This window comes from Narcine bancroftii, chromosome 2 (assembly GCF_036971445.1).
Source record: "Narcine bancroftii isolate sNarBan1 chromosome 2, sNarBan1.hap1, whole genome shotgun sequence".
NCBI classification, from domain to species: domain Eukaryota; kingdom Metazoa; phylum Chordata; class Chondrichthyes; order Torpediniformes; family Narcinidae; genus Narcine; species Narcine bancroftii.
In genome coordinates, this window is record NC_091470.1 from 251,299,511 (window position 1) to 251,316,427 (window position 16,917).

General features: G+C 38.4%; 1 protein-coding gene across 4 annotated transcripts in view; it reads left to right on the forward strand.

Moving 5' to 3' along the window:
• The window catches only part of nfatc1 (nuclear factor of activated T cells 1), a 258,894-nt gene extending 242,545 nt beyond the window's left edge, over positions 1–16,349 (forward strand). For all 4 annotated transcript variants that reach the window (XM_069920819.1, XM_069920818.1, XM_069920820.1 and 1 more), the window contains exon 10: positions 13,247–16,349. In XM_069920819.1, the coding sequence (XP_069776920.1) occupies positions 13,247–13,302 (56 nt within the window). In that variant the 3' untranslated portion in view covers positions 13,303–16,349. The remainder of the gene's footprint in view (positions 1–13,246) is intronic.
• Positions 16,350–16,917: the final 568 nt, after the last annotated feature.

Genomic DNA, 16,917 nt, shown 5'->3' on the forward strand with positions numbered 1-16,917 from the left:
GTGGGGATCTAAATAGAAGGCTTTTGGTTTGATTTCTAATTATCTTTAACCCACAAGGCCATGAATAAATGAGTCTCATGGAGTACGAGGTCGATTTATCAATTGCTATCTGAGGCTTCATGAGGGACCAGTGTTGCTCTTTTGAAAACTCGATGAGTATCTTTGATATATAAAGGTAGCTTTGCTGATTTTCTCATTCCACTAAGTACATATTGTCTTCTTGCTTGCTGTCTCCTTCACTTCAGAGGGTGTGAATGCTTGCAGGAATGCAGTGGTTGTCTTTTGTTAGTTACCTATATGAAATTTATGTTCAATCATAATGCTCCACAGCCAAACAGATAGACTATGTGGGAAATATGGCAGTTCAGCATGGGAATGGAGTTGCCAAGACACTGGGATTGCTCTAAAGAAACCAGTGATTAATGATTACTCTTCAGAACTCAACTATTGGCAACCCAGGAGAAAAAATAATTGAGGCATCGAAAAAAAGATATTTTTTATTTATTTGCTTTAAGGGAGGTTTATGGTTAGATACGAAAATATTGGTGATGGGTTTGACTCAAAGTATCACCTCTCAAATAATTAAAAGACTTTGGTTTCAGCATGGAAACCCATTACGACGATTGATATATCAGAACAATTGCATGTGTGTTCACCAAATAAATGGAGAATGAATCAAGCCTCAGGAAGATGTCCATTAGATCAGGCCACCCGAATGAAGGTAACAAGAGGTCACGTACAAAACCCTATGGCAAATTGTGCATTTGCAGTGCTCAAAATTCAGAATGGCTTGAGGCATTTATAAAACATTTCTTCCTTTTCAGGATTTGCAATAGGTAAATCCTATGCTTATGTTAAGTGCAGGACAGAAATGTAGTACAGTAATGAATTGAAATATGGATCATTTTAGAAAGATTTTGCTTCCATCTTTCACAATCTCAGCTTTATGCCACCTCATGAAATACAGTCACTCTTGTGGTGTCAGAAATGGTGACATTTATGCACAAATATCTGCCATAAATAGATAATAATCAGATAATTGATCTTATTGACTGATGGAGGAACAAATCTTGACTAGGAGACCTTGATTAATGATCCTTGCTTTTCTTAACAATAGTCCCAAGGGATGTTTGTAAGGTAAAACATCATGAGATGGGAATGTGTAAGGAGTTACCCTGTACAGGGCTGTAACAAGATGTGAATGCATCCTTGTACTTACAAGATAAGAGAGACATTGATGGATTGAGAGGCAGGAAGCTAGCAGGGAAAGGATAGCAACAGTTTTAGTCATTGGACAAGTAATGATATGATGATGTTCTAAGCACGTATCCAAGGGTATAAAAAATCACCATTTTGCTGATAACGGCAGAATGCATTCTCCGACTAACATTGTTAGTCGCAAGTGTTACAATCCGGTAATAAAGAACAAAGAACCCTGATTTCGACTCAGTCTGGTGTTTGTCTCACTCATTCATGAACAAAGCAGACCTAACATGTTTGCATCTACCTCAGCAAACAAACCCTCATTATTATCCCGCTGGCTGAGAATTCCATCCACTTTGCACTTTGGAATATCAGCCAAGTGTTTAAATCTCTTTGGTGGGTCCTGAACCCACGACCTCTCAGTTGCAGTGAAAGTTCTGCTTCCGGTACTGCAGAGAGAACACTCACCATCCAGATTGCAGTGACCAGATGAGCTTCCCCAGCCCCAGTGACTCAATAAAAATTTACACTCCACCCTGGCATGTTACTCAGCTGTATTGTAAGCAAAACACTAATTAGTAGCTATTCTCACCACGTATTGTTGGTTTCATTCAGGAATGCTAGTCTGGTTGACCGTGAATAGCTCAAGCTTCCAATGTGCTATATTCTGGTCCAGCATTGTCTAAAAAACAATAAACTTTAGGTGAAACAAAACTGCTGGAAAAATACAAATCAAACCACATCTGTGGAAAGAGAGTCACTGTTTCAAGTCAAAGATCCTTCATCACAACTGGAAAGTTCAGAATTATTTTCAGAGTACATACATGACATGACATACAACCCCGAGATTCATTTTCCTGTCGTCCAGGCAGAGTTTCGACTTATTGGATGGACAAAAATAACTGTACTCAAGAATAGATACTAAACAAAAGAGAGAAACATAAACAAAGAAAGAAATGTAAGCCAATAGTGCAACACAGAAAATAAACATTCAATGATAAATAATGTGCAAAGAGTCCTTAAATGAGTCTCTGATTGAGTTTGTTGTTCAGTTAACATTCTTTATCAAACGGTTGTTTCTTGCGAATTATTGTAACCCATTCACTTTCCACTGCCTCCTGAGGAGCAATTTAACAGACTGCCAGCATGTTATTTATTCTCCAACCACTTCCTGTGATGCCTTTAAAAGGGTTAGTCCATGAGAATGTTTATGCAGGTAAATAACACTTAATGCAAGTGGTGCAAGCTTTTTTTTGCTTTGCTGTTTTATGAAAACTGATTCAGGAAACAGATCACATTTTGTCTTTCTTCCCAATTCCATAGATGAACACAAAATGCTGATCACTAACTGACATATTTTATTGAAAGGCTTATAGTACCATACCACATTGCAGCACAGGAACAGGCCTCTTCTGCCCTTCCAGTCTATGCCAAGTCATTTTTTTTTGCCTAGTCCCCCTGATCTGCACCCAGTCCATAGCCCTCCATACCTCTCCCATCCATGTATCTATCCAAATTCTTAAATGTTAAAATTAAGCCCGCATTCACCACTTCAGTTGACAGCTTTTTTCGTATTCCCACCAATCTCTATGTGAAATTCCCTGCTAAACTTTTCCCCTTTCATTCTTAACCCATGTCCTCTGCTTTGTATCTCACTCACCCTTAGTGAAAAAAGCCTATCTACATTTATTATGTCTATCTCCCTCATAATTTCAAATCTCCCCTCATTCTTCTACATTCCAGGGAATAAAATCCTAACCTGTTTAACCTTTCCCTGTGACTCAGTTATTAAAATATTCAGGGTTTATAATATACAAAGTTTAATTTATTCCTCTGTACTGCCCACCCTTAATTTAGGCACCTTAATGTCAGTTATTTAAGGGCAACACGGTTATGAGATCTTTTATACTTGGAAATATAGATGGAGAAATAGCAAATGGAGTGCAGTCCGGACAACTGTGAGATGTTGCACTTTGAGAGGTTAAATGTGAGACAAAGGAAAACTATAAATGGCAGGTCTCTGGGGAGCATTGATGTACAAAGGCTTCGTGTCCGTAGCTACTTGAAAGTGGCGACGCAAGTAGACATGGCGGTAAAGAAGACAAACAACATTCTTGCCTTCATCAGTCAGGGCACTTACTAAAAAAAATTTGGTTGGGCCACATTCGGAGTTTTGTGTGTAGTTCTGATTGCTGAAGGATGTACAGGCTTTAGAGAGGATGCAGATTGTTTCACCCCTAACTTACATAGATTAATGAGGTATCAGCTGTAAGGAGAAGATGGGCATGTTTCATTTTCTCTGAAACATCAGAGGCTAAGGGATGATCTGATAGAAGAACATAAATTTAAGGTACATAAAATTATGAGAGTAATCAATGGGGCAAATAGTCAGAATCTTTTTCTTAGGATGGAAACGTCAAATACCAGTTGCCAGAAGAGGAAATTTTAAAGGTGGTTGACAACGAGAGGATCGGTGCTTGGATTGTACTTCCAGAGGAGATGGTGGAAGCTGATATGATCATCGCATTTAAGAGGAATTTAGAAAGGCACATGAAATGGTAGCATATAGTTTACTTGAAGGCAGATGAGATGAGTTAAATTTCACATTAGAGTTCACACGTTGTGGGACTTGCTCCTGCACAACATAGTGTGGTGGAACATTGTAATTTTCTTTTCTCTATGGCTTGGCTTCGTGGACGAAGATTTATGGAGGGGTAATGTCCACGTCAGCTGCATGCTCGTTTGTGTCTGACAAGTCCGATGCGGGACAGGCAGACACGGTTGCAGCGGTTGCAAGGGAAAATTGGTTGGTTGGGTTTGGGTGTTGGGTTTTTCCTCCTTTGTCTTTTGTCAGTGAGGTGGGCTCTGCGGTCTTCTTCAAAGGAGGTTGCTGCCTGCCGAACTGTGAGGTGCCAAGATGCACGGTTTGAGGCGATATCAGCCCACTGGCGGTGGTCAATGTGGCAGGCACCAAGAGATTTCTTTAGGCAGTCCTTGTACCTCTTCTTTGGTGCACCTCTGTCTCGGTGGCCAGTGGAGAGCTCACCATATAACATGATCTTGGGAAGGCGATGATCCTCCATTCTGGAGACGTGACCTACCCAACGCAGTTGGATCTTCAGCAGCGTGGATTCGATGCTGTCGGCCTCTGCCATCTCAAGTACTTCGAAGTTGGTGATGAAGTCGCTCCAATGAATGTTGAGGATGGAGTGGAGACAACGCTGGTGGAAGCGTTCTAGGAGCCGTAGGTGATGCCGGTAGAGGACCCATGATTCGGAGCCGAACAGGAGTGTGGGTATGACAATGGCTCTGTATACGCTAATCTTTGTGAGGTTTTTCAGTTGGTTGTTTTTCCAGACTCTTTTGTGTAGTCTTCCAAAGGCGCTATTTGCCTTGGTGAGTCTGTTGTCGATCCTTGCATCCGATGAAATGGTGCAGCCGAGATAGGTAAACTGGTTGACCATTTTGAGTTTTGTGTGCCCGATGGAGATGTGGGGGGGGGGCTGCATTGTACAGGTTGGCCCACCCCTGATATAGTAACTCCTCCCCCTCAGGATTCCTAATAAAGGCAGAACCACCCATTCCCCTCCCTCAGTTCTGCCCTGGAATCGGGCCAACTGCATGTAAGATATGCCTGAAAGTTTATAGCAATTAAAGCCTGTTAATCTCAACTTCTGGTCAATCAGATCTAATTGATAGCATTACATATGGTCTCTATTCTATGTTCTTCTCACCTGAGAGAACATACACAGCTTCAATTTAAGTGAAACACAGAAGTTTTCAGATGCTATGATCGTAGTAAAAACTCAAGAATGCTGGAGGAACTGTTGTAGCACCTGGTATGAAATGGCCAATTGAATTATTTTCAACCAAACTTGTATTGATACAAATACAAAAGTTAATCTTGACATTAAATACTTCAAAAAGATAACAGAATTGAAATGTTGTCTATTTAATAAGTCAAACAAGCATTAGTAATTGCCATTTTTTTTTCAGTTAACTGAACTTCAGTGTTTATCTGATGTTTGATCAGGGTGTGATTCCATTGTTGTTAAATTTGCTCTCTGCTTTTACTGAGGAAGAACCATTGCAATATGTTAACAAGGATGAAAGACCCTGTTAGTCTCTTTCACGGCACAACATCCTCAGGGGTGGACACCAGAACTTCTCAGAGGAGATGAAGTGGGTTTGCCCATACTGAGTTCTAACAAAAAATGTAAATTCTGTTGGATTTGGATTTTTTAAAAACTTAAGTTCAAAGATCAAATTTATTGTCAGAGTATACGCATGACATCACATACATCCCTGGGATTATTTTTCCTGTGGGCCAGGTGGAATTTCTCACTACTGGTAACTGTAAACTGTACTCAAGAAGAAAGAAATGTAAACAAACCATCTGCGTGAATACAGAAATATAAATATTCAGTAATAAATAATTAGCAATAATGCCTAATATTAAAAAAGCCTGTAGCTATTTTCAATTCTGGGCACACTTCTTCATTCAAGACTATTGTAATCCTTGCTTACTTATTGCAATATAGAAGGAATCTGTTTGGCCCTTTGGATCTGTCAGTTTCCAGCAAAGCAATCCCATTCCCCCTCTTATTTTCCTTTGACCTATTTTCCCTCACTGCCCATTGATTCTCCCAGCATGCACTTACCCATCAACCACCCATTTACACTAATCCTACCATAATCCCATTTTATTTTATCCAAATTCTCTTCAATTTCTCCCTGATTATACTATTCATCAACATACAGGGGGCAAGTGTCCAAATATCCTGCCAACCCATATGTCTTTGGGATGTGGGACAAAACCTTAGTTCCCAGGGGAAACCCACGCAGTCTGGGGTACCATGAAAACCGCACATAGACTATGTCCGAAGTCAGGATTGAACCCAGTGTTATGAGGTAATGATTCCACTACCTTCACTATCGTGCCTGCTTGAATTGAGATAATTGGTTGGAAGGACAGTAGAGATAATGAGAGTTGTTTTAGATTCATTTTACCATCGATAAGGGTTGAATGTAATTTAGTGTAAATTTTGGATGATGGTCAGCATAGACTAGTGGGCAGAAGTGCCTGTGTCCATGCTATAGCTTTGTATGACTTCATGGCTTAATGGTGGCATTTGTTTTTCATCCCTCATTGGTAGACGAGGTGGCAAGGAACTGCATTGTTGAACGAAAGCATTGTTCATCGGGGAGTGTTCTCCATCTTGTTCAGGGAGTTCTAGCATTTAGGATGAAGGACATTGAGGGAGCAGCTATGTATTAGCAAGCTCGCCAAGTGTGCTTCTTGGAAAGGGATTTTCAGCTGTTAGTATTCCAACATGCGTTGCTGCTTTGGTTCTTCTGGGAAGTAGAGGGTGTACTTGTTGGCTGCAAATCATTTAGTCTTGGAAGAGGTAGAAAGGGAGACAGAGGATTGCAAAGGTTTTAATGTGTGGGCTCTAAAACTTTGACCACCAGAGCAGTTCTGCAATAAAGGTTTAGCACAAAAAAAAACCAGACTTGAACTTATCTGGGTCAAGAATGTTGACAGACACATTTAGAAGAGGCAACATGTGTTCCTCCAGTTATCGTTTATAAAACCCACAACAACGGTTGCAGAAATGTGCTGTGAATCATTATTGTTTTTTTTTAATTTTTTTTTCCCTAAAGATCCCCTACAGAGATTTTGGAGCCGCAAAGTGGTTTCAAAGAAGGGAACAACATTTGATGTGGACCTTCCTTGTACTAATTTCTCTCTTTACATTATTGCATTTTATACAACTTAGACCATTAGTGGTACTTCACTATTTAAAGATTCAATATGTGGATATGATTACTGTTAACACAGAATCACAGTCACTTGTGAATTTGATTTGGCAGGAAAGGATTTTGAGTACTCTTCCAAATTTCCAACTATTAACCTGCTCCAAACCTTGTAACTTTTCAGATCACATGTGATCCAAGGAGAGATAGCAGAATGGATGGAAAATTGGTTTAATTAAACAAAGTGTGATGATACCCTGCGGTACATCACTCGGCCAACAGGTGGCTTAGAGACACATCACCAGGCCTAATGACATCCAACCACGAGGCGGGCCCAAATGGCCCATGGTATAAAGCTGAGGTCCCGACCGTGTGCTCTACCGCTCTTCCCCGGGACCACAGTAAGCCTGTTCCCACTTTTTATTGCTTATTCCCCTTAAGTCTTTAGGGTCTAGACATATGGTTTTTCTTTGACCACTAGGGAATTTACCCAGTCAGTCGGCTCAGTCAATTTGGCTATGACTTGCATGCTTTCCATGTCCTTTAGTTCTTGCTCCATCTTTTTCTTAATCTCTAGTGGTACTTTCCTTGGAGCATGAACTACTGGTTTGCAGTTTGGATCCATGGTGATGTGATATTCAAAGTCTCCAAAGTATCCAACTGAATCATCAAAACATTCCAGGTACATTCTCATGAGCCCAGCCTTGTTTGTGACTGGTGGTAGGTTCTCCAATGAGTGTCTCTGTTGATCCATTTGGATATCTTCTTCATCTGGATCTCGTAATTGACAGAGATCAATTGCAACTCCCAGCAGCTATTCAGACCTAAAATTGTTGATCTGTCTGTGTCTACCATGTAGAACGTACAGAGGATGTTCTTTCCCTTATGGTTGCCATTGTTCTTAGCTCTCCCTAGCTGCTTGATCCTGGGTCCACCATAGACCATTAATGTGACATTTGCTGTTTCCAATGCATCATCTTTTGGACACCCTTTTATTATGTTCTCTGAGAACATCTGGGGATAGAGTCTGAGTGGAAGGACATTGCTTTGTGATCCAGTATCCAGGTTCACTTTTAGGTTAAATATCGTAGGCTTGTTCTGGATTGTCCTCTGTATTCGGATCCTTGTGTGCAACTCGCTTCCTTCTTTCATCTCACCTCTCATCTCATGAAGGTGTATGGATTTTATATCCAGTATCTATATGGCTTTCCTGCCAAATCAAATTCACAAGTGACTGTGATTCTGTGTTAACAGTAATCATATCCACATATTGTTGTTTCCTTTTATGTGGTGGATCTTCTTGTATTTTTTCTTCACTGGTATCACTGTTTTCTTCATAGCAGACTTGCATGTCTTCGCCCAGTGGTTTGCTTTACCACAGGCTCTATATTCAGAACCGTATGCAGGGCATTTGTTTCGGTCATCGAAAGGGTGTTGTCTGCCACACTTCCTGCAGGACCTGGAGGCTTGCACTTTTCTGATTGCGTTCTTTATAGCATAAACTCTTCCTTTTCTTAGCATAGATAGGGATCTCATTTGTGTCCTCGTGGCTTCAAAGACTCTGGCTGGGTCTATAGCTTCAGCCAGCTTCAACTAATCTTTCCTCTATATTCTTGTCTGCATTTTCCAGCAACAATTTTTAGTCTAGTGAGGAAGTTATCAACACTTTCATCAGTCTTGCATTAAGCCTTGAAAATTCTTACTGTTTAATTCTATGATTAGACCTGGGTTCAAGGTGAGAAACAAACTTTGTAAATATCTGCTCTGATTCATTTTTCCTGTAAGCTCCCAGCTATTAAATAAGTCAAGGCCTCGCTCCCCTGTCCAGAGAGGTATATAACTGCCCTTCTCCTCTGCTGTTGCATTTTTAAAATAGCTTTTGAATGATAAATGGCACTTCTGCTGAAACCTTTTAAACAATTCAACAATATCTCCAGCCTCCCAGTCCCTCACTGGGTGAACTGCTGTTGCTCCAGCCATTTTTTTTTCAGTACTGTTTTTCTTTTCTTCCCTTTCATATTTCAGTGACTTACAATCAATTGTATTGCTTTATTCTTGTTCTCTTATTCTGCTGCCACCATGTTATGTTTCTGTGTTACTTTGGAGGCTTCTTAAATAACTTAGAGATGCAAGATTCAAATAACAGAAGAGAGTTTACTTACTGATGCCTTCCATCATCTCAGGAATCTCTTCACATACATCCATAAACATATACATATGCCCCACAATAGTGGACTACAGTTACTACAGTGATTCTTACGTGGTTACAAAATAGTTCATATTATCCTGACTAATATATAACACTCTCTTTCTGTGGCACCATGTCAAAATCCTTTGCTTTTGCACCACATCCAATTCCAGACATCAACTAGTGGAAGAATTTTAACATCTGGGAAAGAGTGATGTTTATAGGGCAGGGGTCCCTGATTACAAGGGATATAGTTACAAGAAGAACCTAAGATTTACATTGGCGAAGGGGAGATGAATGAAGTATCCTTCCAATTTATGAAGGCCTGAGATGGACCAAAGGGATTCCAGTCGCAGGAAGGTAATGCAACAATACCTAAGACAATAATGGAGATGTGGGGGGAAGAAAACACTAAGATTGTTAGATAGGAATGTATACAAAACATAAAAAGGAAGAGTTGCTGAGAGATGAAGAAAGAGGAGAGTATATGCTTGCTTTTTCAAAGAGCCATTACAAGTGTGAGAGGACAAGTGACTTTTATCCTCTCCTCTTGTTGGGTTGATGGTGCTTTTTCTTTGAAAGATCCACCATTATTTTCATGTCCTAAATCAGCTGCAGCTGCTGTAGTGTCAGAAGTCAGTCACAGTCTTCCAATGTGATTCTCTCTCTATTTCCTCAGAGAGGATGGGGACACAGGCTTCATCAGAAATGCCAGTATGTTTTCCAGTACTGGTTCCATGACATGGCCATTCTAACACAAATTTCTAAAAAGAACTATTTTAAGCCACTGTTGGAAGTGCAAACAAGTGACATCTTCACTGACATTTTGGTTATCACAACTAAATCAGAACACGAGATATGAGATTGTTTGTGTGGTGTTAATGTGATCCTGCCACATTTAGTCATTTCCTCTCTCGACTGCCAAAGAAAACAGAAAGATAAATGCATACAGTCTGAGTGTGGGAAACATGCTGTGGGGACACTGCAGGCAAAATGGGGGATTTATGAAAAAAATCTTAAGAAAGAGAAGCAGTCAGAGGATGAGCAGTTCTGTGAGAAGATATTATTTGATAACTCAGCATTGCTTCACATGGTCCTGAAAACCAAAACCTATAAAATTGGCATTTCTGAATCAAAGAAAGAATGGAAAATAGTGCCTCACTCTTTCCATTGCACTATTTGATGTGAAAAACAAAATAAAAGTTGTGCAGACTTTGCTATGTTTTAGACCTGTCATTTCACAAACAAGGTTTCCACAGTGTGTATCCTTTTAAAACTGCTCAAAGCTCTGGTTGTCTGAAACATTCTAAAATCTGTTCCATTTCTTTTAAAGTGATTCTTTAGTACATTTCTGGGGAAGTGCTGCAGTGTCACCTTAGAATTAGACCTAGACTGTTCAGTGAGAAATCTGGAAGGATTGCCTCGCGCAAAGGATGGTGGAAATAAGGAACCCTGCCTCTCAAAAAGAATGGCAGTCAATTGGGGGAAGTTTTTTTGTTGAAACATGTATTTCTTGGTACATGCTTGAGAAACAAAGCAGGGAGGATAGAGCGAAGGGATAGTTCATCCATGATCTAATTGAATAAAGGAATAAGCTCAAAGGTGTTGTGAAAATGTGGTTAAAATAAATTAATTCCTCTGTATAGCAAGATCTATGAAAACCAAAACCAATTGTTTCTGAAATGACCAAGTAATTTATCATCCCAAAATGTTATAGTCAGTGGGCGAAGGCAACAATGGCAGAATCTGATTAACATGAATCTCCACTTATTTCTAATGTTCATACCCAATGTAATTGATGGGGAAAAGATTCTATCTGGCAGCAATGCACAATATTCCCTGTGTTGGAGTTCGATTTACAGATAGTATTTAATTTAATATTTTCTCAATGTACAACATATATTAAAATTGCAAGGCTACTCTATTAACAGTTTTCAGATGTATGTCAGTCAGTAATTTTGACTTTTTCCTTTCAGTCTGCTTAATGTCTGCATTTTTACTTTCAGAAACATAATTTAATGTAAGTTTTAATTTTAATTTAGAGGCAGAGCATGGCAACAGACACTTCCAGTCCACAAGCCTGTGCCACCCAAATACATCAATTAACCTACAAACCCCGTATGTTTTTTGGAGGGTGGGAGGAAACTGGAGCACCCAGAGGAAAACCACACAAATACAGGGAAAACATGCAAATCCTTGCAGTCAGTGCCAGATTTGAACCCTGCTCACTGGTGCAGTAGTAGCATTGTGCCTACCACTACCCTAATCAAACTATATAGTAGAAGCTTCACAATTAAAGCAGTGTGTTAATTAATTTATGGCATAGTGGGCCCTGAATAAATGCAACCCACATGTAACAGTCTGAAACAAGTCAGGACAAAGTATTTTCCTTGGACAGGGTTGGGAGACGATGCAGTCAAGTGTTGGTAGAAGGGAAGCCGTGGTTCACAAAAAAAGGAAAGCGTCTTGGAGGTACCTGTGTAGAAATTATCATTCTCAAATGGAACGTTATATATTTTTATAAGATTTAAATGGTATTGCAAAAACAACAAATGCAAACACACTGCGTGTATATATATATATATATATATATATATATGTGTATGTGTATATATATGTGTATATGTATATGTATATGTATGTGTATATATATATATATGTATATGTATGTATATATATATATATGTGTATATGTATGTATATATATATATATATATATGTGTGTGTGTGTGTGTGTGTGATATATATATATATATATATATATATGTGTGTGAAGTAAACTATTACTATGTCCTCCTTTTAGAATGGACATCCTAAGTCCTTATGGGAGGTGGGGTGGAAGGAAGCATAGTTGAGAATGCTGGGGGAATCTGTAGGCATGAAATGGATGATATCAACTGGGCATTTCCTGAAGCTCTACAGTTCAGAGTGTTTATATTCTTCTGTTTGTGTTCAGTATTCCGAATTTCATTGCTTTAATATTCTTTTGTTTATTCTCACTCTCTCTCTCTCTCATATTTCTCTCCTTCTCTCTCCCCGCCCCCCGCACTCTTTCCAACTTTCCTCATTAATAGATCAACCAGATGACTTCCTCTCCATGTTATCCACATGGCTACCCTGGTCAACTCACCCGTCCTCCAACCTCTCTGTAACATAAAACAAATTTGTTTACCTTCTCACCCAGTTGTCGAAGGATTTTTGATCTGAAATGTTAACTCTCTTTCCACAGGTGCTTTCTGATCTGCTTAAAATTTTGATTCCTCACGCTGCATTTTTGTGATTTATGGATTAAAAAAAAGATATCATTTTATTAATGCCCTTTCGAAGGAATCTCCATCCTTACAAAGTCTACAGCTACAAAATGACAATAGCTTATTTGAAATAACTTAACAAACATTTCTTGAGGAATTACCCTATCAATAACATCGTTCTAGGACCATAAAAGTCTGTCTGCACTATTGAAACAGTCCCTTTTTTTTGTTTGCACTACTACAACTGTGAATATGTAACTATCTATGTTTTTTCTCATTTCTCTCTCATGGTACATTGTGGTTATTTAAATTTATCTTTATTTTGGTTAGTGTATTTTATGCAACTGTATTGCTGCAGTGAACAAAAAATTGCAATTTATGTGTGTCTTCTTTCTTTGGCTTGGCTTTGCGGACGAAGATTTATGGAAGGGGTAAAAGTCCACGTCAGCTGCAAGCTCGTTTGTGGCTGACAAGTCCGATGCGGGACAGGCAGACATGGTTGCAGCGGTTGCAGGGGAAAATTGGTTGGTTGGAGTTGGGTGTTGGGTTTTTCCTCCTTTGCCTTTTGTCAGTGAGATGGGGTCTGCGGTCTTCTTCAAAGGAGGTTGCTGCCCGCCAAACTGTGAGGCGCCAAGATGCACGGTTTGAGGCGATATCAGCCCACTGGCGGTGGTCTTGTACTTACATATATTGTACTTACATATATGGCAATAAGTTCTCAACATCATCATCAATTAAGGTTGGGCAATGAATCTAAATTTTGCTCATGAACACAAAAAAGTGTTAAAAGAGCTTGAAATACATCTTATAGACTCTTTGTAATAATTTCTCTTTTTGTTCTCCTCAGTAAATGAAATCATACGCAATGATCTCTCAAGTGCCTCTGTTCATGGACATTCATAGTCTCTATTGGTGTCACCAATAGAGAGAAAGAAGATGGTTCGTGGTGGGCATCAAGATGTTAACCATGTGAAGATCACAGGCTACAGTGCCTCAATAAAAATACTTCAGATGGAAAAACCAAACTTTTATTTCTCTATTCTAGAAATAATTCACTTCAGGTAACAGGATGCAAACTGTTTACTGTTTTCTAATGACGCAGGCTGATGATCAGCTAACATTCCCAGTGAACTACCATTTGGATGAATTCTCAATTCTGCCATGAACTGTCTTCCCTGGACCATTCCCATGAGAAAATGTTTAAAGAATTCCAAAGAATCAATATTATTGTGAAGGAAAACTTGCAGTCAAAAATTATTAATTTAGGTGTTTGGATGTATGCAAATATAAGTGCCTTATGTTTACTTTTGTTACAGACAAGGGGAGGGGATCCTTGTATTGTGCTTCAGTTAAAAGAATCACAGTTACAGAAATGAATATTAAAACATGCTCTTTGTAGGAATATTTTGTTAGCAAAAAAAACAAATTAATGTGAATTAGTAGACAATTTACAGTGTTTTCACTAAGTACATATGCATAGCTCTTCAGTGAAAGGAGGTGCCGAACAATATGTATAATTGTACTGTATATTGCATTTCAATTCAAAATAACTCTTTGGTCTATTCAGTGACTTAGTAACCCCATCAATTACTCCAAAGAGGACTCCTGATTTCAGCTGCTTGATTCATAGCTTGAGACAGGGTGTAATATCATAATTTCAAATGAATGAGACCTTACAAAAATGTGAAAAGACTTTGGAGATGGCCTTACAAAAATGCTATCAATACCTCCAGAGACACAGCTATGCAGACCATAATAAGACATCATTGTCACTTCATATAATTAAAGGATTAATTTTCCAATATGTGTTAACAAAGTGACTAGATATTAGGATGTTTTGTGCTGAATTGTTTGCTTGCTGCTCTTCTATGTACATTCACAGAGATGTTGAAACCTGCTCTCTTTCACTGGTGTAATTTTGAGTTTGAAATGTTATAAAATTCAAAGGATAAATTTAGAATTGTAACTTCTTTAGTGCAAGTAAAGGAATATATCATGAGGAAAACAATTTCAGACTTCATGCGCACAAATGTTGGAAACCCAAAAAAAGTCAACATTTCATTATATTGGCATTGTCTTTTTGTCTTAACTATTGCTAAAATATTCATTGCAGATCAGGAATTCAGTCCATGCTATCATCTATTTGCATCGTTACCAATTTGCCTAATACCGTGAGATTTTGGGACCAGCTTGGTTAGTGGATTCCCACTCATGATCTACAAAGCTAGAATTAAAAGACTAGAAGTGCATTTCCTTAATGTTTTCAGTTGTGTAAGCACTTTAGAAAATACAGTATGGAACAATACAAAGTAATCTGCCTCAACAGGTAACTTTAATGTTATTTTTTTTATCTTAAGTCAAAGTTAGACTTCTCAGCTCATTATGCTGAAGAAAATGTTTAAACTTTATCTTAAATGCAACTTCTACTGAACTATCACATTAACGCTATGTTAAATCTTGAAAAAAATGTGCTCTTATTAATAGTGATTGCTGCTTTGTAGTGAAAGTAGAATATCAGACTATATAACTTAGCTGAAATTAAATAAATGCTATTTTAGTTTAGGTTAAATTGAGCTGAGTTGCAAATGCTAACTGCTTCCATTTTGAGTGCCTTAACCATTAGTGCCCTCTCTAGGTTTTGCCCAGGAATTACTTAGTTACTTGGTTGTGATACTAGGTTAATCATTTGTTCGTGTAAACATGAATGACAGAAGATAGGTGTGAGGTGTATGACCACACACATTACTTCATCACAAAGGTGAAAAGCAAATGATTATTCGCGCTCCTGCTATTGCCTTATCTTATCACAAAGCCAAACAAGTAGAACATAATTGCAGCAAGAGTTATCCTGTCAAAGAGTTTGAACTGGGACAAGCTTTCAAGAATCCTGCTTTCCAGAGGAGGGAATGTTTCCTGGCTCTGGAACATTGTATGCAACACATCTTACCTGTTCAATTAATGCAGGCTACCATTATATGGTTTAACGTCTCCATTTCTCCTGATGCCTTTGATTGCTGTAGCCTTTTGAACCCATCCATGCCTCGAAAATTGAACTCTTTTTAGAATCAGATTTGCCTTTGCTGTTCATGTAATGGCTTCTGGCAAATATAAATCAAGGCTGAGCACGAGAAGTGAAACTCGCGTGAGTAACATTAAAAAAGGGAAACTGATGTTCATTTTCTCCATTTTATTTATGCTATTAATGCAAGGTTTCTCATCTTGTTTTATAACATTACTCTTACCCCCTAAGCCTGTCATGTAGAAATATAATTAGGAGGAATGCTGAACTAGTTGTTTGTACAACTTTTGTAGCAGGATAACTTTCTTCTACTATGCCTGAACAGCAAGTTCTTCAAGCATGATATGGCAATACCAAAAAATTGCAATATTGCTTTATCTGCTGATGTAAACTTGTTTAAAAAAAAGGTTTGAAATGGCAGCTTATTCTCACATTGTACATGCAGTTTACTACAAAGCACTCCAGCCAAAAGACCCTTGATAAGATGCAGCCATTTCCAATTTCATAAATTACCAGCTGCCTTCCTTCCTATGTATAAGTAAATCTTGCCTGTTTTGAATTTGCATTTGTACTGGATTTTGCATGGCCAAAACCTCTTTTGTCTTTCTATGAGCTGTTCCCAGACGGAAATCTGAGGAGATGCTGGACTTAGAATTTACATTAGAATGTATAATAACTCTGAAATACTGGTTGAAATCTCTCGAGCAAAACACACGCCACTTTTTCACTTCGTTGCAGGAATGGCTGTTAAGTTAAATAGACAAAGTTCCTGTGTTGTGCGTTGTGTCTCATGTTCTCTGAAGCTTGTATTTTCCTGTATATTTGTATCAGTGTTTTTTTTTGCATTCTTGCTGTTAGTGTAACCTGATTAATGGAAATTATGCAAATATTTTCTACATGTAATATATAATAAAAGCACAGTTTGAAGTAATCTATTGTTTTTTGTTCATTTCTACAACAACTCATGTTGGCATAGATTCTGTACAAATATTGAATTATGTTTGTTCTAAACTCTTTTACAAAGAACAGTAACAGTTTGCAATTATATTCTGTTTTTAACAATGAATCATGGCATCTTTATCTTAATAAAGCAGCTCAAATCATTCAATAGAAGAAGACTAAATGTCCTGTCATGTTGAATAAGAACATCTTGAGGAAAGTGAAAAAAAAATCTTTAGGGTTTTAAGAAGTATGTTGAAGAGAATAGAGCAGTGGTTCTCAAACTTTTTATTTCCACCCACATACCACTTGAACTATTCCCTATGCCATAGGGACTCTGTGATTAGTAAGTGATTGCTTAAGGTGGTATGTGGGTGGGAAGAAAAAGTTTTAATCAGACTATATAACTTAGCTGAAATTAAATAAATGCTATTTTAGTTTAGGTTAAATTGAGCTGAGTTGCAAATGCTAACTGCTTCCATTTTGAGTGCCTTAACCATTAGTGCCCTCTCTAGGTTTTGCCCAGGAATTACTTAGTTACTTGGTTGTGATACTAGGTT